The sequence below is a fragment of the Leucopleurus acutus genome (assembly GCF_964270905.1).
Source record: "Leucopleurus acutus genome assembly, chromosome: 5".
NCBI classification, from domain to species: domain Eukaryota; kingdom Metazoa; phylum Chordata; class Mammalia; order Artiodactyla; family Delphinidae; genus Leucopleurus; species Leucopleurus acutus.
In genome coordinates this window covers 40,837,456-40,862,814 of record NC_139147.1, presented here as the reverse complement: position 1 = coordinate 40,862,814, position 25,359 = coordinate 40,837,456, and the positions used below count along the sequence as shown (strand labels likewise).

The 25,359-nt window shown below is 34.2% G+C and overlaps 1 protein-coding gene across 2 annotated transcripts in view; it reads right to left on the bottom strand.

Annotated features, from left to right (window-relative positions):
- ZNF654 (zinc finger protein 654) overlaps positions 1-25,359 on the bottom strand; it is a 93,953-nt gene that overhangs the window by 19,346 nt on the left and 49,248 nt on the right. For both annotated transcript variants that reach the window (XM_082839364.1, XM_082839365.1), the window contains exons 3-4: positions 15,734-15,815; positions 439-574 (exon numbers count right to left, since the gene is read on the bottom strand). In XM_082839364.1, coding sequence (XP_082695490.1) covers positions 439-574; positions 15,734-15,815 — 218 coding nt within the window. The remainder of the gene's footprint in view (positions 1-438; positions 575-15,733; positions 15,816-25,359) is intronic.

Genomic DNA, 25,359 nt, shown 5'->3' with positions numbered 1-25,359 from the left:
ATGGTAGTGTATATCAAAACAAAAGCTGAAGGAGTTCCATCCTTCACAGAGTTTCCTGTATAAGGGAGATTCCATGTGCTTAAGGAGGGTGTTTTTTTGTTTGTTTGTTTGTTTTAAAGGGTGTTCCTACTTAAATAGATTTTAAAAAACAACTGAAGTGAAAACAAACTCTGTAAAAAGCATGGGGATACTAAATATGTTAACACTCTGAATTCCCATTTTAATAGGAAATTACTAGAAATAATTGTACCTAATCTTATGTCAAGTCACTCTTGGGCTGGGTTAATGTAACAAATTAGACACACTTCATGTGAAAATACATTACTCTTATTCAGTATTATAAAATAAAGAAAAATCACTATTACTGCTCTAGTTAGAAAATGAAATTGTATTTGCTTCTCACAAATGTTGGTTTAGAGTTTGAGTCTCCTGAAGTACCTATCTCCTGAGATGCTGGCTGGGCTTTTAGAACAGCTTGCAACACTGGATCTTCCCATGGGCCACCATCTCTAATGATTCGAGTCACCAGTTCCAGATTCACATTTCCATATCTGCGGAGGTGATTCTGGCATTCCTAGGAGAGAAAAATCATTTTGGCTTTGTGAATTTAAAGGGGTTAAAAACTAAACTTGATCATCATTGTCAATAAAATGACTGATGGTCAGTGAGGCAGCTGTTAAACTACAGAAGAGAAAGGGTTGCTTTAGTAACCTAATTAGGGTGTCAAAACCCCATTAGTACACAAATAGGCTTTAATGCCAAAGGTTACACAGTTTGTACATAATTGGACTTAGAAAATCCCATTATAACAGGGATGAAGTGTAACCTAAGGGAAAAACATATGGGATGCATCATTTCTAGGAAAAGAACCAGGCTGCAAAACCTAATGGAAAAACTTACAGGATGCATCATTCCTAGGAAAAGAACCAGGTTGCAAAAATGTAAAACGTGTACGTTCAGTTATGTGAGAGTTCATAAAGTCTCTGTTAACAATGGCAGGCCTAACAATAAGAAGGTAATAGAGAGGTCCCTGTCCAATGCAGATTCTGGTTGGCAGGTAGGTACAGGTCTCTGTCACTGATCCCAAATGTAGAATCTTAGGTGTAGCAGAAGGCTGGAAGATGGAAATTCTATTCCACTTTGTTGTGTAAGTAGATTTATAGTCTTGGGATGAGAAATGACAGGCTGAAGGAATGAATCCAGGCTATAATATGAAGACTTTGCATTAGGCTTAAGATAAAGATACTATTGATAAGTTGGGCATTAACTGATAATTTGTCTATGCATTTTGGAGGACTTTTAAAAAAAAGATATTTGAAATGTTTTTAGAGAATCTGGTATCTCAGACTTGTGATTAAAATACGAAATATGTAACAAGTTTGTGAACAATGTTTAATATTTAGGAGAACTTGGTTTACTGAATTTATAAATTTATTAGACTTAGATTTACAAGATTTAATCATTTGATTATGATGCTTTGATTCATTATATACTTTGTTAGGTATTTTTTTAAATGTTTCATGGAATTTAATTTGATAATTTAAAAAGATTAACTGAAGGCCTAGTGAAGGTATGGATAGATTTATTTTTTAATGCATAAATTGAGCTTAAGGCCTTAAGAAAAAACTAGATATTGAAATTGGCAATGCTAAAAACTGGAATAAACTGCACATCAATTAAAATACAAGCAACTGTCAGAATTTCTTTCTGTGCTAAAAAAATCCCTCAGACATGAAAAACTTAATAACAGTTATAAAGCGAAGCTTCAGGATAAAACCATATATATTTACAAATTTTATTTATCAGATGAATCATTAGGCTACATATTCAAAGTGGCAGTGAACACTGTGCTTTTATTAAATTGTCATGCTCTTTCATCGTTTCAACTTTCCAAAGTGATATCTATATGCCACTTTTCATTCATTGTTAAAATACATGAAAGAGGTTTTGTTTTATAAGAGAACAAGGCAGTAGAAGGAATCAAGTTTCAAGATGAAGAACCATTCAAAGAAGCCAAAGGATCATTAAGTCAAAACATGAAAGTAAGTATCTTCTAAAAGTTACTTAGGGAATTCCCAAATTAAAATGAGCAAGCAAGCAAACAAAAACCCTATAACCAAATGGGCAAGTTACTTAACCTCTCTGCTCCTTCAGTTAACTCCTCTATAAAACGGATACTAAAAACACCTACTTCATAGGATTGTTGTGAGGATTAAATAATACACAGTATTGAAAAGTGCTTAGGACAATGCATAAGTACTTAATGTTAGCTATTTTTTTCCTATTTTTAAAGATTCTGAATAAATATTTCATTTTAGGACACCCAACTGCCTTAGCATAAAATTAATTTCTACATTTCCATGTGTCAGCATATTATAGCACTCATAAAAATATGGTATAAAGTTATTGATCAGCCATGATTTTTTAACACATGGAACATAGTAATGATCTGTGGCAATGACTTCATGGTTAAAAATAATCATCGATTTCAAACCTCAAGGTAAACAAACTCCTAAATTACTCTAGACATACATATTGCTGCCCATACAAATTAAACTACCGTAAGCTGGCTTTTGGTCCAGGCAAAGCATAAGAAATAAGGTGAGCTGGATGCCAGCCCATGAATCACTGATTAGGCTTTAGCTCTGCTGCTGAGCTCTTGGACAATCTTTCTTTCTAGCTGTGTTAGGATAGGTGAGGCACCAATCATACAGCCATTAGTGCTGTGGGACCCAGAACTGGACTTGGGCCTAAAGTCAAGATATGGTGAAATAGGTCTATTGCTAATTTCTTAAACTTGGCTGAAAATAAGAAACACTTGGAGGTCCTGTTAAAAAATGATTCCCAGACCCCAATTCAAACCTACTGAATCAAGGTTTCTAGGAGAAAACCCTGATAATCTGTATATTTAACAATTCCTACCCCACAGTCAACTCTGGCATACTTTTTGATTGTATTGGGTTGGCCAAAAAGTTCCTTCGGTTTTAAAGTAAAAATAAGACAAATTTTTCATTTTCACCAAGAACTTTATTTACCATTTTGTTCCACTACCTTCTGCCATTTTTCAGGCAACTTCATAATTCCATCTTGCCAAAACTTGTTATCTTTTTGAGCAAAGAACTGTTCCAGGTGCCTTTTATAGTCTTCCATGGAATTGAAATTTTTTCCATTAAGAGAATTTTGTAAAGACCGAAATAAATGGAAATCCGAAGGTGCAATGCCTGGTGAATACATCGGATGAATCAGAACTTCCCAGCCACTGTAACACTTTTTGCCTGGTCATCAAAGAAACATGCAGTCTTGCATTAACCTGATGGAAGATTATGTGTTTCTCTTGACTTTCTGGATGCTTTCTGTCGAGTGCTGCTTTCAGTTGGTCTAACTGGTAGCAGTACTTGTTGGAATTAATCGTTTGGTTTTCCAGAAGGAGCTCATAATAGAAGACCCCCTTCCAATCCCACCATATACACAACATCACCTTCTTTGGATGAAGACCGGCCTTTGGTTTGGTTGGTGCTGGTTCATTTCACTTGCCCCACAATCTCTTCCGTTCCACATTATTGTATAGTATCCACTTTTCATCGCCCGTCACAATTTGTTTTAAAAACAGAACATTTTAATTACGTTTAAGTGGAGAATCGTATGTTGAAATACGGTCAAGAAGGGTTTTTTTGCTTAACTTATGTGGAACCCAAACATCAAAGCGATGAACATAACCAAGCTGGTGCAAATGATCTTCAACACTTGATTTGGATATTTTGAGTATGTCGGCTATCTCCCACGTGGTATAACGTTGATTGTTTTCAATTAATGTCTCAATTTGATCGCTATCAACTTCAACTGGCCTACCTGACCACGGAGCATCATCCAGCGAGAAACTGCCGGCACAAAACTTCACAAACCACTTTTGACACATTTGATCAGTCACAGCACCTTCTCCATACACTGCACAAATTTTTTTTCACGTTTCAGTTGCATTTTTACCTCTCTTGAAATAATAAAGCATAATATGCCAAAAATGTTGCTTTTTCTTCCATCTTCAATATTAAAATGGCTATACAGAAATTCACCAATTTTGATAAGTTTTTTTTTTTTAACACACGATGATATGACAGCTGTCAGAATACAATCTAACAAAATTGTTCCAAATGAAGTTAAAGACAACTAAGCACTACTAGCTACTAGAGCCATCTTACAGAAAAAACTGAATGAACTTTTTTGGCAAACCCAATCCCTCCTACATTTGGAGTGCACTTTCATAAATGTTTATACTGTAAATTATATACCTGTACTCCTACCAATCCTTCTATTAAAGATTAGTAAATTAGCTTAAATTCATCTTTCTCATATAAAAATTATAAATGAAAGTTTTGTTTTTTGTGTGCGTGCACTCGTTAAGTGCACCATATTTTGGAGGCCACTTCTATGGGGAAATAACTCTGGATAGGAAATAGAGATGAAAGAAAGATTTCACTTTTGTCTACTTAAAAAGACACAGGATGAAAGAAAAGTTTCTAAGTATCTTCTGGCTTATTTTTCCTTAAATAGTATGGTGGCTTTTTTGGATGATATTCAATTTAAAAGCCTCCCAAGTGAAAAGGAAACACTTAAATCACTACAGAATTTACAACTTATCTTTTCTAGAGTATATTCATATTGTGTTTTTTTAGAATGTTTACTTAACTAAATTTGGACCTGTGTATTAACCTCAACCTTTATTTACCCACTGCACTGTGCTAAATACAATTTCCTCAGAAACTTACATTCAATCTTGTGTTTTTGCCAAAGGCAGAGAGAAAACATAACTACCTCACTCTTCTTTTAGAATCCATTTAGTTCCAGAAGATGTTTCTTCCCTGCACCTGCTGCCACTTTAGAGTTGGCCACCACAACATGTCTGTGAAGCTGCAGGTCAGTGTTCTGGACATCACACAAACTTGATCTGAACCCTTTCGCTTATCATAGGATAAAGGTTCTTAATGCCCCGACTTCATATTTAAGGACCTCTGGATTTACGTACCTACTCACTCACCTATTATTGCACATCATGACTCCTTTTCTCCATCCTGGTCTCTTCCATGTCTCCCAAACTTATCTTGTCCTTTCTTGCCTATGCCTTTTCTCGTATCATTCTCTTTCTCTTACAACTTTTGGTAAACCTATCTAAATCCTTTCTTAACTATTATTCCACAGAGAAGCCTCCACTAGCCACCTCAATCCATAATAATTCTTTCTCCTGCAGTACTGAAAATCTGTACCACTCCACTCTTCTGGTACTCATAATATAGGAGGAAGGCCTTGCATTACTAATTAGGTGTTGCCATCTTACTTCCTAGGTAGTTAAAAGCTTCTTCAAACAGTCAGAAAAGGAAAGGTATATCAGAGAAGACGTATTTACAATAATAAATAACTTTTTAAATCAAAATAGGAATTTATAGAAATCTGTGTAAGTAGAAGCACTATGGAACATCTGTCTTATTTTGAATGAAATGCAGATTCCAGAAGAAAAGTATAAAATACCACATGTCAAATTCATTCATAAGCAAGCTACTGCAGTAAATCAAAGCAAAAATACAAAAGGTATTCAATGTGGTTAATTTATAAAAACAAAGCCTTAAAATACAGTAAAATCTTTATAATACTTTGAAATGAGAATGCTCATGATATCTTTTATTATTATATTTTCATCGGTTATCTTATGGCAAAGCACTTTAAAAGTGGTAAAATTCAAAGATGTTATGCAGTTTTCATTTACAAAAAGACAGTTCTCACAAATTTGCTGTTCATTTCTGTGATAAGTTCCTAAGAAGTATTTACCTATGTTTTTGAAAACATAAACATTCTGAGTTTGCTCATATAAAGAGACTAGTATACAGTGAAAAAGTTACTGCTTTGTAAAAGAAAGTTCTTAAGGAGAAAATCATTTAAAATGGATGTTTGGACGTATTTACATCATTACGTGATTGTTGTTGCCCAAAATCGGTATCACCTATAATGCTTGTATCTATGCCATTAAAAAACTTAAACTAGAATTTTCTGTTTAAAACAATCCTTCAATAAGAACCTGCTGTATAAAAATAAATAAATAAAATTCTAAAAAAAAAATTCTTCATTTGGAGCATTTAAATGAGTTATTTTGTTTAAAAAATGGTTGCTATTCAAGAAAACAATGATTGATTTCAGTAACAATAGAAATTCAGCAGTCAAATTGTAACAAAAAATTGCAAATTTGCAAAAAGTTGCAAAATTGCAAATTTTTTATTAAAAAAATTATAAATTTGGTGGAAGGCATTTAAAACTGAGTATCAACATTTAGAAAAAAAAATTTTTCCATTTGGATCTACCAAAGGTATCTTTTTCACCTACGACAACTATTAAAACCAAGTATCAAAGCAAACTGAACTTAAAAAATCAGACTTTGAAGCACTATGTGAACTGTTAAAAATTTTTCAAAAATAAAAGCACATTCAGTCATACTGATGTCATTAAAGTCTCACACTGTTAAAATATTTTACTATGTATTTTTGTGTTTTATAATGTATTATAGTATTAGTGCACGTACATAAATAACAAATATACATATATTGGGGATATGTGCTCAAACTTAAAAAAAAAATCTCGATGAGTATTATATCAGAAGTCTGGGGATTCTTGGTTTTAGGTATTATTTGTTTTTATGTTTGTGTTTGGAATCAAATATAAAACTCATCTGCTTCTATTGATCCTAATGTCATGGCAGTTTTCTTCAACATCTCCTGATCTGCTTCTTCCTTGCCATTTCTATAATTTGCACTCTAGTTGATGCCTTCATCTGCTATCATTCAGGTAACCAAACTAAAGTTTCTTCTTCTTCCCTCTCCCGGATAAGGTGGTCTTGAAAAGGCTTTAAAATGTTAAGACCATGAAGCATTTAAGATGGTAGTATAAATAAAAACGTTTCTTTAAACCTATTCTTTTGACATATACATTATTGCAAACACATGGTTACATCATTTCATATAATAGATTAGGGAATACTGGAAAGAATGCTGGGTTGAGAACAGGATTTAGGCCCTTTTTCTGCTTCTATAAACCTCAACTCCACTGGAGCTTAATTTTCTGATCTATAAAATAAGGAATTATTGGATTAAATAATTTCTAAAGTGACTCTCAGTCTTAAAATTATAAAAATGCATTAATGCACATAAATTACACATATTTGATTTTTTAAAATAACTAGAATCACGTACTTAGTGAACTATTTAAGATACCTCTTTTGGGGCTTTTGAAAAAAACAAATATTTAAATATGAGTAACTGTCTCCTGTAATAAACCTGATTGCATTTTTATATTTAAAAAATTTTAGGTAACAATGTAAATGTTACTTAAATTAGCAATCAGTTTTTTTCTGAAGCGGAAGCCAATCATAAATACAGTAAAACTATCAACTGAGAGTATAATCAAATTTCAAAATTAATTGGTGGTTGCCATGCTAATAAAAGCACAACCGTGCCCTACTATCAATATTTTTAAATAAGTAATGAGATATTATGGCCAACAGAGAAGTGCTATTGTTACAGTTCTAGACTCTAAGATAGACCCTGAAGCAGAATTAAAGTATATGCAAGATTTATTTGAGCACAGTTTCCTACACAGAGAGCTAAATGTAAAATATAACTCAGCAGAAAGAGTACTGGAGTCAGTCAAGAGAACAGGTCACAATACGGGCTATGCTACAAATTGAACAAGTTACTTAAGCGTCAGTAAACATTGTTGAATGAATGAATTAATGAATCTCTCTGGTCTTTGGTTTCATCATTTATTAAAAAATTAGATTGGACTTAATATCCTCTACAGTTCTTTACAGCTAAATTTTCTATGAGCTAATATTTTATCTGGGAAAATATAAACTACTTCAAGCACTAATATGTTGATAATTCTAATTATTATGTATTAAAGACACTCTACAGAATCAGCTTTCAGTGAATAATGAGTGCCTCAGTGATCCTGATATGCTTTTAGAACTAATTTCAAAGTTAAGTCCTAGCACTGACTTTAAAGGCACGTATATGTCTGCTCCTGACAACACAGATTGCAAGATACTCAGGATATTAAGATCTTCATTTATGTTGGATACTATGGTGTGAATAACTATCAATGTTCATCTCTTTTGAGATGACTGCTCTTCCATATGCCCAGGTATACCCGCCTTTCCTGAGATATGCAACTTACTGATGTTGACAGCCCTATCTTTTGGAGGCTTGCTCTTGGTCCCTTGAGCTTAACTATCTCAAGTTTATTTATTATATATTTTATGCTTGAAATAATTCTGGGTCTTTTATCTCTTCAAAGTGACTGTAGAACTTCAACAATTGAACCAAAGTAAAGTGTTTCCTACTCAAACAGATTATTAAAAAAAACACAGAGAAAGTGAAAACATTTCTGAGGCGGTGATATATAAGAATTATTAACCATGAGTAATAATTTCAAGATAAATGCCAGAGGAAAAATATCAAAGCTTTTACCCATTTCAACACAAGATTTATCTAAGGAATACAATCTTTACAAAATGATTTCAGAATCTGAAACTTTAATTTTAACATCAATCCCTCTTACTCCCAGTGCTAAATATGTGGCACACTTGTCAAACATGTTTCTTTCATAGATAGTGAAATCTTTTCTCTTATACTTTTCTCACAATTAAACATACTTTAGTTTCTCTTTTTTCCTACACATCGTCAAAGTATAATCTACAAGTAAACATTTGACGGTTTCATCCCATGAATACATTTATTGATGTCTCCCCCATCTTATTGTACACAGTGGTAACCAATGGACCATGAAGTAAACAGCTTCAGACAATACACCTCATTGTTTCTTATTTTTTAAGAGTTCAGCAAGGATAATACATCTCTAAATAGAACTTTTTTTTTAAGTAAGAAATGGCTAGACATCAGATGGAAATGTCTATGGACTTATTTATCCTTCCTTTGTACTGGCAGACATACCAGTCCCCCTTAGGGGACTTAGACTACTAAGTGTTGGAAACAAAGGGATGAAAGTTAGTCTTTGCCCACCAAATCTAATTATGTCGTAGTTGGAGAGACTATCAAACCACAGACAGAATATAGATTAGTGCTTTGTAACAGTGGAAAAACTTAGGTGGGGCAAGTCATATGCAATCAAGATGGAGTTGTGCAGAGACAGGAGAGCTTCTATTCAAGCAGAAAATATGGGAACACAATTTTGAAACTGCTTCTCACTTATGTCTTGTTCTTAAGCTGATATGGTTATATTTAAAAACCTTTTAACCAGCAATACAAAGGTGGTTTTGAATACCAAGATGAGGAATTTTGGTATTCAAAACCGCCAGATTAAGTATTTGGGAAATTTCTTCCAAGTAGCCTAGGGAGGAGGGGACATGATCCCAGTTTTGAGAAGGTTTTAGTGGAATGTTAATAGTTCTAAACTTATTCCTATTAGCTACAAATAATAAAATCTGGGAGATGTGCTGGTCTTATGACCACGATGAATATATACTCTAACTTCTCAGGGGAGATCAACACTTGCCCCAGTGCAACAGGGTGGGCATAACGATCTATTGTGGCTGGTTGTTTTACTGCTGATTATTTTTTGCTCCTTTTTTTTTTTTTTTTTTTTTTTTTTTTTTTTGCTGTACGCGGGCCTCTCACTGTTGTGGCCTCTCCCGTTGCGGAGCACAGGCTCCGGACGCGCAGGCTCAGCGGCCATGGCTCACGGGCCCAGCCACTCCGCAGCATGTGGGATCTTCCCAGACCGGGGCATGAACCCATGCCCCCTGCATCGGCAGGCAGACTCTCAACCACTGCACCACCAGGGAAGCCCCTATTTTTTGCTCCTTTTAAGATGCTATTGCAGTAAGATAGCCTTGGGCCTCTTCCTGTTTGGACGTTTATGTCCCCTACCTCACCTCCTCCCATCTCCTTCCTCTACTCCCCCAAGGAAGATCAAGCAGATTTAAAAATAGGGTGAAGTCCCAGGAAAAAAAGCTTAAGGAAGGCCAACTTCTAGTCTAAACAAAAAAGATCTTTGTGATTTATACACTGACCCCAAAGGATGGGGATAGAGTTTTCTCTGAGATAAAGGTAGGCTCATTAAAACATTTGTAGAGCTCTAGCAGTAACGCTTTTAATTACTGGTTGGCATTTTGTTGACTACTCCAGGGTCTCTGTTTTTTTTTCCCCTAAATTAAACAAGTGAACAAAAATCTTTATAACATGTATTTTTCTCTTGATTAATAAAAATTATACATGTTCTTGGATTAAAAAGAAACAAATTAGGAAGATACATATATAGACCCACGAAACTAAACATTATTGTGCATCATCAGTACTTGGATATTCCAAAGATATTTAAAACTCTTGCATCTAGAATGGAACTTATCTTCTTTCTATATCCTCCTCTTCCTGCTAGGATCACTGCTCACTTAGTGAATAGCACTACCCTACGTGGTTACTTCAGCTTAGATGCCCAAGAATATACTTGATTCCTCCCTATCTTCCTTACCTCCATCCAATCAATAACATAATCTGAGATTTTAGTTCCTGATTACTGTGTGTGTGCTTTTATTTAAAACTTGTATTTTCTTTTTTTGGAATCATTTCTGATATTAATAGGATTTTCATAATAACGATATTAACAATAGTGTGCTAATTTTTACTTGTTTCTTCAAGTCAGTCCTATTTTTTTTCTGTAACAACTCTGTGTAAATTCTTTGTTTTGATCACTTCTAAATCAGTTGGCATACTTCTTTTATTTGTTTTCCTGATAAAAGATGTAGCTGGTTTGTTTTCCAAGTATTTGGACTATTTATTTCTGTTGCCTTCTCTCATAGACTATAGGGCCTGGCAGCTGTATTATTAAATAATATTTTTCCCTTTAAAAACTCCAGACATTATTTATTTATTCTGGCATTTGTTACAATGAAGTTCACTGCAGACCTGATTTTATTCTTTCCTTTGTGAGAATCCTGTTTGTTCTACAGGAGTCCTGCATCTTTCTTTATCTTGAAAACTGAAATAAGATACAGCTATATGTAATTATGAATTGAAAATTAATTTTTAAAAATTATTTCCTTCACTGATTTGGATTCTCCTGGAGCTAATCTGCTGTTGATCGCCTTCACTACACTTTTAGTTTAGTAGTTTCATCTCCATACAATATTTTACTTCCATACATTCCTGAGGTTGTCCCTTCTTTACAATTTCACTTCCAGTTTCATGGAAGATACCATAGACTCAACCACAGCAAGAACATAACTGATCCTTGTTTTAAAAACTGTCTTATCTTACCATGTAACTGATGGTAACTGGTGTTAGTCTCTTTATTCATCTTTACCTAGAGTATTTAGAACAGAGAGCTCTTTTACTAATGGGTAAACAGGTTTCTGTCAAATCCTTCAAGCCCAAACAGAGAAGGTAAAAGTTTATAAGTTTGATTTGTTAGATGAATGGCCCATGAGGCAGTAAATTATGAGGAAGCTACAGTGGGAGACAAAACTTTACAAAACTTTCTGACCTCTGGGTATTGGGGCAGGCTGCATTTAGTTTGGGTCATACAGTCATTCTCTCAGTGGAAGGAATGCTCTCATGCAGAGCCATACATCCCATTCTTAATGTAGGTATAACACGATTCCTGTTCTGTTGGTTCTGCTGCACACCTAGTGCATTTTGAAGAAGCACCAACAAGAATGAGATTGGTCACATACCAAATGCCCCACCACCTGCTACTTCCTCCAGCCCCTATTGTTACAAGCTGGTAGGGGGAGTGGCGTATTACTGGATAGCACTGGAGGGTCTCTCTTTTATCGCTCTCTCTCATTCCCTATTTAATCACATTCAGTTAATTGACTGTTAATAAGTCCTCATCCTAGTTAACAGAATTTACAAGGAAGTTTTTCCAAATTTTATATTATTTTTGTCATTTCATTAGGAATCTAAAATATTTAATTAAATTAATGGATTTTGGAGTGTATGAATTCAATCACGAGCCTATGGAAAGCTCACCAATGAACAGATTAAAAATAATAATGAGGTAGGGGCATCATATAAGAAATGTGTCATCTTCTTGTGTTGAGGTAAAGAAAAGTTACTGGAAGCCAAGTGCCAAGTAAGCAAGGGTCTTAGAAGCCAGCATAGATCTTGCTCAACTTACAATGGGGTTAAGTCCCAATAAACCACCGTAAGTTGAAAATATAAGTTGAAAATGCATTTAATACACCTAACCTCCCAAACATCATAGCTTAGCCACGCCTACCTTAAAAATGCTCAGAACACTTACATTACAGTTGGGCAACGTCATCTACCACAAAGCCTATTTTATAATAAAATGTTGAACATCTCATGTAATTTATTGATTATACTGAAAACGAAACAGAATGGTTGTCTGGGTACAGAACGGTTGTAAGTGTATTGGTTGTTTACTCTTGTGATGGCATGGCTAACTGGGAGCTACGGGGAGCTGCTGCTTGCTGCAGCTGCCCAGCATATGAGACAGTATCATGGGCATATCACTAGCCTGGGAAAAGATCAAAATTTGAAGTACAGTTTCTACTGAATGGTATGCTTTCACACCATTGTAGAGTTGAAAAATTGTAAGTTGAACTATCGTTAAGTTGGGGACTATCTGTATATGGAACATCTGGCTCTAAGAATGAAGTTTCCTCTTGGAATAAAGCAGAGGAAAAATATAGTCAGTGGATAAGAAAAATTAATAATTTCTACTTGAACAACTCAAGGTTTAGGAAATCTGAAATTCATGGAGAACAGAATAAGCTTAAGAGGTAGGTTTTGATCTCACTGTGAAAAACAGAAATCCGAACAGTATGACTTCAGAGTTCACACATTTCACCAGACAGGTTACAGGCCTGCCTTAGGCCTTAAGCCTGATCATTTTTCTAAGAACCACGCCAAACCGATGAACCTATATACAGCAAGTACGATCATTATCCCCATTTTACAAATGATAAAACTGACACAGAAATTATGTAACTTGCCCAAGATGACAGAGTGGCAAGCTGGGATACTCACAGTTGGAAAATGGGAGGGGAGTAGGTGGGGGAACAGATAAGCGATTAACTCAAACCCAGCAAAGAATGTTAGACCCTTGCTAACCCAAAGCGTGATCAGGGAACGGCACCATCAGCATCACCTCAGAGCAGGTTAGAGATGCAGACTCTCAGGCCTCACCCCAGAACTACTGAGTCATAACTTGGACTTTAACAAGATCCCCAGGTGATCTTTATGTACATTAAAGTATTAGCAGTGCTGTGTTTGTCCTACTTCTTGTAGAGGAGAAAGAGCATGATCTTAAGCTGTATGAAAGATGGATAGAAATGTACCACTTGGGAACTAGGGCTTGCACTAGTAGAAAGTATAAAAAAATTCAAAAGGTGACATTGGGATTGTCACTGGGTTATCAAAGGTCAGTCAAAAGCCTGGAGAATTCACAAAACTTAGCAAATATGAGGTTTTAGAAGAGTATACATGATGGACTACGTGTTGGCCTTTCCTGGGTCGCTTAGGGCACCTGTCTGGGAAGCACCAGCAGCGAAGCACCAGCAGCAGCAGTTCAGTTAGAAAATGGAAGACTATTCTCCAGATAAAGCTAAGATGGGAAGAGAAGGTAAAATCTCTCCAAGGAGGCAGGAGTTAGAGGCCCAAGAAAATTCAGAGTAGGAAGAAGCAACAGCAACAAAAGTAGTGGAAATGCAGAGATTAAAAACAAACAGGAGAAGGGGCGGGCTTTAGAATTTGAGTAGGAGATAGAAAACAATACAAAACCATGAACTCTCCCTTGAGGGATTAATTATTTTGATAACTGAATGGAAAGCCTGTTCACAAGAAAAAAAGAAAAAGGATATATCCCTTCACAAATGCTATGATTTCACACATTTAAAACAGAAGTCAAGTATTGTCTCTCATCTACTCTAAAAACACTTCAGTAGTTCCCACTAAAGTCATCTGTCACTTTCTAAAATACTCTTACTTTACAAAGGTTTGACTTCTTGTCTTTGTGTCTCTACACCAGAATTCAACTGCACAGTAGCAGGGGCTCTTTTGTTTTTGCTTATTTTGGTTTTTCCAGAGCTTAGCGCCTAGCACACAATGGGGACTAAATAAATATTTGCTGAAGTAAAAGTTCAAGAATAGATTGCCAAGAACACAAGTGTCAAAGGAAAAATGGAATGGAAAATTAAGAAGTTTTAAATACTTGAATATAGACTCTAATTAGAATGCAGGCTCCATGAGAACAGGTATTTTTACCACTTGCTGAATGTAAGGATGGATAAAGTAGAAAGTTCAATATAATGTACCTAATTTCACTGATTCTAAGATACATTTTTTCATATTTTTATAACTCTGAAATCAGATTATGTTTTACATTCAATGCTATCTTTGAATCCATGTCAGCCTGGTAATGGTCATGATGTAGTTGTCATTCTGCATGCACGGACATTCAGAGACAACATGAAAACTTGCAAAAGGGTATATTGGTGACGCAGAATAAAATCCAGGAGACTAGCAGAGCACTCTCTTAACTCTTGGATATCAGATGGTATAGGAAGGGTATAGGCTAATTAATCTAATTTAACACTACCCCTGAAGCAGGAGTCAAAAGTTGATTAAACAGAACTTATTATAAAGCCAGCTTAAGCTTTTAAAAGCCCAGTACCAGTGACTTTGAGTTCTTTTATTAATTATTTTAGGAAATGCTGCATCACCAACACTTTTGATGCCACTGAAGACAAAATGGTGTAGAAAAATAGACACTGATGACTGGAAAGGAAAAGCAATTCTAGAGTAAGCTTCTGAATGTGAAGAAGTTTTAGATATACCTTAGCCAATTAAGTTTGCTTATAGTTTTCCTATTTTATGTATGTACCAGAGTGATCACTCATAAAAATCTGTTTTAATTCAGTCTAAAAGTTCTTTAAATAAACATGAAATAAAAATTCTAGGTGAGAGAAAGCACTGCATGACTTTGTTACTCTGATGACTTCCTTCCTCAAGGTAGATTGCAATACGTTGTCTGAACAACTATACCTCTAGGGGGAGCTCAAAGTACATCTTTCTTTATTCCACCCCAAAAAAGGGCAATGAGACTGCCAAGGACCCATCAGTGAGCCACGGTACTACGTATTGCTTCCCAACAAAATGGTAAAAACATCAAATGTTCTTTTATCTACAGGTGAGGTCTTAGATCTTTTGTCATTCCCTTCTGGATTTACTCTTCACTCATAGAGCATGTGCAAAAAAAAAAAAAAAAAAAAAATCTGTCTCCTATCTTGGGAGAGCTATTAAGAAAACAGATGACAAAATCAGGAGACAACCAAAGGAAAAAGTGGCATGGGACAAACAGCCTGCTTCTAGCCTAGGCAAAAAGAGTCCTTTTTCCAGGCTGAGTTCTACATGGGGCTTTGGAACAAAAGCCTTTAGCAATAAAAAGCAAGTATATGTCCAAGATGCGCTTGGGAATCTATAAGGGTGGTGGCAGCAGGCTCTAGTCTAGCAAATGTGGAATTAGAATCCTCTGTATGAATTGCTTAGAAGTACAGCTAAAGATTAATTTTAAGAACTTTCTTTTTTGCCAACATAACAGAATCTTAAGCACTGCCACCTTAGTAAATATAAAAGCTTATAATCAATATACTATTTTTAGGTGGGGAATAAAGGCCTGTTTTAAATGTAGACAAAATGTAGACAAAATGTTTTACCTGGAATGATCCAAGAATATCCTTTAAGGGCTCTTCATAAAACTCATCTCTTCCAAAGAACAGCAGCAACTCAAAGAAACTCCTGGAAAGAATAAGTGAATGATAACTTTCATTGCTTCTCTGAATTTTTGCCCCAATTTAAAAGTCTCAAGAGATACCAGTTATATAATATCAGATATTTAGTTTTAAAATAGTTGGCTTTGAAAAATTATACTGATCATTTAGGATTCATGTTATGTTTTCAGTAAAATTATAATAAAAAGAAATACACTGAAATTCTATACCTATAGAATGAACAATTACATTACTTATGTCTACCAGTGTTCACAGTGGGGGAAAAAATGCAATGGTATACCAGGTGGCAAAAATGTGGCTATACATATAACAATGATTCAAAATGGGCACATAGTCCAGCTTCACCCCAATACAATGGACCCCAGAGAAAACTCAAAATCTGATTGTTTTTCAAAGAGATACAAGGGGTGGTAAAATTGACCCAAAAATATAAGAGGCACAATGAAAAGTCTCAGCCAACATTTATATTATAGCAATATCACTAATTTTATACCTAATACATGACACATGGTCCTCAAACCCTAGGCTTACCTTGATTATCCCATTTATGATAAGTTGTCCAAACTCTGTGGTTCCTCCTTTTTAAATAAATTATTTGGAAAATACTGTTACTAAGTACTTTATGTGCCTTTAACAATTCATGAGTTCACACAGGCAGAAATATAACTTATTTCCTAATCATGAGCATGGAAAACTATTAAAAATTATTTAGTAATCCTAAAGTATCACAATGACGAATCCCTGAAAAATTTTAAATTTTATTAACCTAGAAGACTCAACTAGGAATACCTGAAGTCGTATTTTTTTAAACACTTGTGGCGCCTTTTTTTGAGGCATAATTGACACACAACAATATATTGGTGTCAGCTGTACAACATAATGATTCAACATTTGTATATATTGTGAAATGATCACAGTAAGTCTAGTTAACATCCATCACCATACATAGTTGCAATTTTTTTCTTGTGATGAGAACTTTTAAGATTTATTCTCTTAGCAATTTTCAAATATGCAACATAGTATTATTAACTATAGTCACCATACTGTGTATTATTAATACATCTCCATGATTTATTTATTTTATAACTGGAAGTCTGTACCTTTTATCTCGCTTCGTGCATTCTGCCTACTCTCCACCCCCCACCTCTGGCAACCACTAATCTGCTCTCTGTATCTATGAGCTTGGTATTTTGGGGGTTCTTGGGGTTTTTTTGTCTTAAAATTCAACATATAGGTGAGCTCATACAGTATTTGTCTTTATCTGACTTATTTCACTTAGCATAATGCCCTTAAGGTTCATCCACGCTGTCACAAATGGCAATACTGCATTTTTTTAATGGCTAAATAATGTTTGATTGTGTATATATACCACATCTTCTTTATCCACTAATCCACTGATGGACACACTTAGGTTGTTTCCACATCTCAGCTCTTGTAAATAATGCTGCAATAAACATGGGGTGCATATGTCTTTTTGAGTTAGTGTTCTCATTTTCTTTGGATAAATACTGAAGTGGAATTGCTGGATCATATGCTAGTTCCAATTTTAATTTTTTGAGGAACCTCCAGACTGTCTGCACCAATTTACACTCCCACTAAGAGTGTACAAAGGTTCCCTTTTCTCTGCATCCGTGCCAACATGTATTATTTCTTGTCTTCTTACTTTTTGCCTTTAATCAAAGCAAATCACTAATAAAGACAACTTTTAAAATACAAATGCAAATGTAGAATATAACTGAGAATTTTAAAATTATATAAAAGACCTAGGTATTACACAATAATTACAAAGACCCTTCTAAATACAGTATAGTAACCATACTCCATAAACTGATATATTTATAAATTTGACTACTTAAAAATTTTTAAATGTCAACAGAACAAAACCACATAAAAGCAGTCAAAAGTAAAATAATACAATGAGAATCTTTGCTGATTTCCTTAATTAAAAAGCTTATATAAGTAATTTTTGTTTTAAAAAAAACCAGTTAACAACCTAGTAGAAAACTGGGAGAGAAGACCACAGAAAAGAAACGCAAGTGGATTTTTTTTCAAATATGAAAAGATTCTCTATAATTAAATAAGTGAAATTATAAAGATGAAATGTCATCTCTCCTATCTTATTTACAAAAATAAAAATGTTGATATATCCCATGATGGCTCTGAAGTACAGAAATAGGCTCTGCTATCTAGTTGGAGGGATGATAAGTGGTACTACTTTTAAAGGCAACATAGTAATAGTCAACAAAATTTTAAACGCACACATACCACTAGACTTACCATTTCCATTTATAAGAATTTAATCCTCCAAATAATACACACATAAGTTCAAAGACACACATATATATGGATATGCATCCACAGATGGTTTGTAGCAGTAAAACAATGGAAACATACTAAATGTCTACCACAAGGGACTGGTTAAATTGTAATATACCCATGAAGTGAAATATAATACAAATATTAATGAGAATATTATTGAGAATATATTTACATCTAATGAATAGATAAGGGGAAAATTCCAGCATATATTGTTAAACAAAGATGGAGAAATCTATTCATTACATTATCACTGGTGTAAATGAAGGGAGAGAGTAGAAGGCACATGTACACCAATGCATATTGCCAGACTACTAGAGGGATATGCAACAAACTGGTAAAAACAGTTGCCTTTACATAGGGGAAAAAGAAACTAGGGGTCAGGGATGAAAAGGAGAATTATTTTTCATTATCAACCATTATGTATTTATTTTACCATCAATAAGTAAGTATAAAATAGCACCATCAACGTACTTCTGGAATCTTCTCCATCCCTATTAATAAAGCATTAATTCACATCTATCTCATCTTTAAACTTCTAATAGACCCTATCTCCTGTCTTGCTATTCCACACTTACCTAAAATCCATGTTCAACATGGCTGCCATTGTTATCTTCCTAAAACACAGAATGATCTACTTACAGACTTAACACTTGCTGTGTAGATTTTACCATCTAAAGCAAAGACCTTCAGCTGCCACATTTGTTTATATAGATCAAATATTTTTTAAAAATATTTTAGTTTCCAATATTTAAAAACTGTGGTATTTCAGATTAAATGTAGATTTCTCTGAGCTCTTGATAAAGAGGAACCCCTGTAACACAGGGCTTGCATCTCTCCATAGCAAAATAAGCTGAGCAGCTACTGCCTTTAGTCAGGGCATGGACCTCTCTTCCAATTTGTCAGTCTCCATCCATCTCCCATTTCCCCAGCACACTGCCTACTTGACTTATTTATTACTTATATTCCCATTCTATTTTATTTAGGTATTTGAGATCACTGATGAAGAGGAGGAAATTCAGATTCGTTATTTTGACATAAGAACCTTTATGTCTGATCCAAAACTACTTTTACACACAGATATTACTAAATTCCATGCTCTAATTGCAGCAAACTTTCCTACATAGCCTAAAACTCCTGTGTGCTTAAAGGTGTTTAGATCTGTTGCTTCCTCAAAACCTATTTATACGATTCCACCTAGGAACTTAGCCTAAAAACTCCCTTGCTTCTCTCCAGACTAATATATAGGTGATTCTTCTGTACTATCATAGTACTGTACTTTGCATGTATCACTATTATAACATGTTGAAACAAGGAGGTGTTAACTTTGTACTAGGTAGAATGGGGTAGAAATTGCATCATTACATTGAGTAGATAGTACTGACTGGTAGACCACTTAATTCTATTGAAGGAGGAAGAGATACAAAGGTTTTTAGTAGAAATAAAATATGCTATGGCAGTAAATTTAGAGATGAATGTGCAGATTAATATGGCCTTGTAGATAATCTGAATATGCAGAATTATGTCTGTATTATGTGAACATGAAAGGGGAGCCAACATTACAAGAGATCTGTATATGCCTCACTATCAGCTACCTCAATAACAAGGCCCAAGTCCATTATAATGACATTAAAATGAGAAAAACTATATGCAAAATAAGTAGAGTAAGTAATGATAAAACAATATGGTCTAGCTAACTCTGCCTGAGGGTAAGATTCAGGAAAGTCAACAAGTATTTACATAGTAGTGAAATCACTAAGGGAAAAACCTAGAGTATATGTAGAAGTAGAAACTTCTTGTCTCAGACCTGTTGAATTTCCTATTGCCTAGTGTAAAGGATCAACTAAGTGTTTAGAGATCAAATTGTCTAGCCCTCAAGGAGACAAACTCTACAAGATGCAGAGTAAATGAGTCCACAATAGAACAAGGTAGGACTCCAAAATATACATAGCAGTCTAGAGCAGGAAGGCCTGTTGTTGTATAATACATGAGATAAGAATAGTTAGCCATATTTAAACTGTTAAAAAACAAAGACGGGCTTTCCTGGTGGCGCAGTGGTTGAGAGTCCGCCTGCCGATGTAGGGGACACGGGTTCATGCCCCGGTCTGGGAAGATTCCACATGCCGCGGAGCGGCTGGGCCCGTGAGCCATGGCCGCTGAGCCTGCGCGTCCGGAGCCTGTGCTCCGCAATGGGAGAGGCCACAACAGTGAGAGGCCCGCGTACCGCAAAAAAAAAAAAAAAAAAAAAAAAAAAGACAAAAACAAACAACCCCCCCCCCCCCAAAACAAAACAAAACAAAAAACCCAAGAGAATAATATTTCCTAACAGGTAAAAATTACATGAAATTTAAATATTACTGTCAATAAGTACATTATTATTCAAACAGAACCACACCCATATATTTACATATTGACTATGGTTGCTTTCATACTAGATAATAGAACTGAGTAGTGGCCACAGAGACCTTATGAGTTAAGCCTAAAAATACTTGCTATCTGGCCCTTTACTCACCCATGGTCTACAGCCACACTGGGTTTCAATCTCAGCACCACCATCTCCTTGATATGTGATCCTGGGCAAGTCACTTAATATCTCTGTGCCTCGGTTTCTTTATTTATAAAACAGGAACAATAACTGTAGCTACCTCTTGTAAAGCACTTAAAACAATCCCTGGAGGTGCTATAGGTGCATGCTAATAATAATATAGTACTACTACTTCTATTATTAACCTTGCCATCAAAGTTTCCTTCAACAATCTAAGAAGAAACCTGAGGTCTTCACAGATTTGTTCTTCTCAGCTCTGCATATGTCAATTTTGTTGATATGTAAGACACCAATTTTTCCTCACTTAAATTATGAAGATTTTTTAAGATATCTAACTAAATTCATCAAAATGTTTCTTTCCAAAAATTTATTATTGTATAATGTTATATTGGTTTTTAATGTTGAATATGTTTCATATAGTGTTTAATGTTTGTGTAATAAAATATTTAGTATAATGCTTAATATGTCATAGTCTGTACATTAACCAATTATAATTAATATTAGTCCAAATTATGGGTTACCTACAGTTCATTCACCTAAATTGAAATAATTACTCAAAATAGAAATACCTAGGTAAAATGATTTATATAAAAACATAAATTATTTGCAGTGGGACAAGTATATTATAGATGGTATGCCCTTTGAATTTAAAAAAGTATACCTTTTACCATCATTTTTATTTGACTTTCATCAATCAGTATATTCCTATTAGCTATGTAAGTTTAAATAACTAGAATATCACTAAAGTCTCCATTTATGAAACAAACTATATTCTATCCTTGGGTTGCTTGGAATTCAGACAATATATTACAAGTGTTTACCAGACTTCACATATATTACAAGTGGTAATAAGGTGCCAGACTTCTTAAAATACAAAGGCACACATAAATAGATTGGTAATTATGACCAGAATTACTTTTCTTTTTTGGGTCTCTGAAGCAGATAAGTAATTTTCACACTAAAATATAAGAATGTGGATTTGTGCATTTATCTGCCATAGGAAAATTCCACTAAATTATGATGCTTAACTATCCAAATACAAGAAATCCACTTACTAATTTAAGCCAAAGAAAATTAGGTCTGTTCTACATGAATTAAATAAGAATAGAATAAAATGTTATTGCCCACACTTTAAACACTCATTTTTAACAATTTCTTCTACACTTACTAACTCTAAATCTTTGATCATATAGATGTTTCAACTCAGCAGTACTTAATCTTTTTTTTTCTTTTTTTCCTTTGGCCATGCCCGTGCAGCATGTGGGACCTTAGTTCCCTGACCAGAGAACGAACCTGCACCTGCTGTAGTGGAAGTGTGGAGTCTTAACCACTGGACCACCAGGGAAGTCCCAGCACTACTTAATATTAACAAAGAGCATTTACTTTGTCATACTCAAGCATTCCAATGCATTTATCTTCAAAATACTTTCTTCAGTAACGTCTTTAGTGAGGAAAGAAGAGTTTCATAGTTTTTTTTTTCAACTATATACTGATAAACTGTATCAGTATAAAACATTATTTTCTCTAAAGTATGACAGACTAGTACCCTTAGCGATTCACCATCAGAAAACAAGTAAAATGCTGGATAAAACAGCTGGCTTTTGCCTTGACTAAAACTTCAAACAGCTATGCCAATATGCTCCTCCCACCAACTTCACCACATTTCTAAGACTGTTAAGGAAAACTGTCTGGTTGCACTTTGAACTACCCTGGAAAAGAAAAAAAAAAATCTAGTTTTAAAATCCTCTCATATAGGTTGTCACCTGAATTCATATTGCGTACATGGTCCAAAAATTCTCAAGCCAAGAATTTAGCTAAGATTGGTCCTGGACTAGTAATATCTCCAGGTCCCTGCCAGAAACAAATGTAGATCCTTTCTGAATATCCACTTCAAATTCAGGCCTCAATTTTTGCAAATAAATTTATTCCAAGAAAATACAAATTCACAATGTAAATAATAATGATGATGACAATAAAAACCACAGTATATAAGGAAACACAACACCATGAGCAAGAAGCAACAGAAAGTCCATAAAGACTTTGTATATTTAAACCAGACCCAGAATATAAAATGAGGATAATATTAAGGAATAAAGTAATATTAAAATAATAAAAAATAGCAGTCAAAAATTATAGAAATAAAAAGTAAAATCAATGAAATTAAAAGCCAGTGAACATATTTAATTGCAGATTAGACACAGCTGAAGAAAGAACTGGTAAACAGAAAGATCTGTAAAAAAATAAAGTGCAATACAGAGAGACAAAGAAATGGAAAATACAAGCAAGAGTTAAAGACATGAGGAATGGAGTGTACAAGTCTAACATCCCTAATCATACTTCAAAAAAAAAAAAAAAGAATGAGAGAATGAAGCTAAGACAAAAACTGGGTAAGAATTTTTTCATAACTGATGAAAGATACCAATCCTCAGGTACAGGAAGCCCAGAAAATCTCAATAATGATTAATAAAAATAAATCTATACCTAGCTAATCACAGTAAGCTATAAAATGCCAAATACAAAGAACAATATATAAACAACCAGAGAATAATAAAGACAGTTTACAAAGACACAGGTAATTAAATTAGCAAGAAGAGTCTAAGATGCAAATTAGTAAGCATATAGGCTAAAACATTTGACAGCATGAAGCAATAATAATAATTTCATCTGGGCTTTTAAAAGTCATAGCAAAAATACATGGCATCAATAAACATTAAAGTTGGAAGGAGAAGTTTCAGCCTTAGTGTTCCAGTGTTTTTGAAGTGGAGGAAGATAAAGAGCATATAAAATATATACTTCAGTAAGTTAAATATTAAATTCTCCTAATTTATAAATTTACATAACTTCAAGTTTTTCTGAAAGTAGAAAGTTGATTACAAAGTTAATATCTAGGAAAACCATGAAATAGCATGAGCAATGAAAAGGAACTTGCCAATATTAAAACATTTTGTAAAGCCTTTATGATTCAACTAGCATTATACTGACACATCAACAAATAGCCTAATGAAATCAAATGGAAAATCCAAAAATAGGACAACTGCATGTGAAAAATGAGTATATGACAAAAACAGCATCTCAAATCAGGGAAAATGTTTACTCCATATCACATAGCCCAATACTAAAAGACAAAATTGATTCACTCCAATTTCCAAACATAAGAAAAAATTCAAAATGGATAAAAAAACCTAAATATAAAAAATTAAACACTACAAATATCAGAAGTAATCACATATAACTTGGTTATAGAGAACTTTTTCTTAACTATGACTCAAAAGTCAGAAGCAACAGAACACTGATAAATTTTAATTACATTTTAAAATGTCTAAAAGTATAATTGCCATAAGGAAAGCAAAACATAAATGAAAACATATACATTTGTAACTAGTATCAGAGGAAGGGGTTAATATCCCTAATACATAAAGAGTTTATGAAAACTGAGAAGAAAAAGTCCAACTAACTTATAGAAAATGGGCTTGAGATAATATAAACAGGTAGCTCATGGAAAATGAAACAAAATAGTCTTTAAGGATATGCAAAAGGGTGTTCACCTTCACTCACAATAAGAAAAATACAAATTAAAACCACATTGACGTGCCACTTCTCTCCTATTAGCTTAGCAAAAAATCAAAAGTTTGACAACAAAAAACTGTAGTGAGGTCGGAGGTAAAGCTTTATTTTATGGGTGAGAATGCAAAATGGTACAAGCTGTATAAAGGGAACTTTGAGACTACTTAGCAAAATTACATATCTATTCATCCTTTGACACAGATTCTAGGAGCCTACCCCAAAAATCTACTGGCAAACATACAAAAAGATGTATGCCAATGGATATTACTCATAGCACTACTTGTAATAGGAAAACAATGGAAGCAATCCAAATACTTATCAATAGAAGGCATGTTGAATGAACCATGGTACATCTACACAATACTGTAAGATGTAAAAAGGAATTTGGACTATCTCTGTATCACTATGGAGTGATCTCCAAGATATAATATTAAGTGAAAAGAGCAGAGTGTAGAAAAGTGTGTACCTGTTTATCTAAAAAAGGGTGTAGGGGTATGGATATATATCTGTTGGAACTTGCTTTTCTATCCAACTAATTTGTCTTTTTTAATAGGTTTAGGCAATTTACATATATTGCTTGGATTAAAACCTACCATGGATTTGTTCTCTGTTCACTGCTCCATTTGATGCTTCTTCCACCTTCTTTTGGATTGAGTGATTTTATGATTCCATTTTATCTCTATTTTCGCTTAATATATCCATCTCTGTATTCAATGTTTTTAGTGATTACTCTAGGGTTTACCTTATATATAAGTCCTAGCCTACCTTCAAATGATATTATGCTGCTTTAAGTATAATATAATAATCCTTGTGCTCTTTTTGTCATTCATTTAAATTTTACATGCTACAAACAATACTTCACTACAATTTTTGCTTTAATCTCAGCACTTAGAAAATATAACCCATAGGCTGGCTGCCAGTTTCTGTAAAAGTTTTACTGGAACACAGCCACATGCATTCACTTATGTTGTCTATGGCTACCTTGGTGCTACAAGAGCAGAGTTGAGTAGTTACTCTATGATCTGCAAGGCTAGAGTATATGGCCTTTAAAAAAAAAAAAAAAAGTTTGCCAACCCCTGCATTAAACAGTTATGTTTCACAGTGACTAAAAATTTTTTAAATTCAA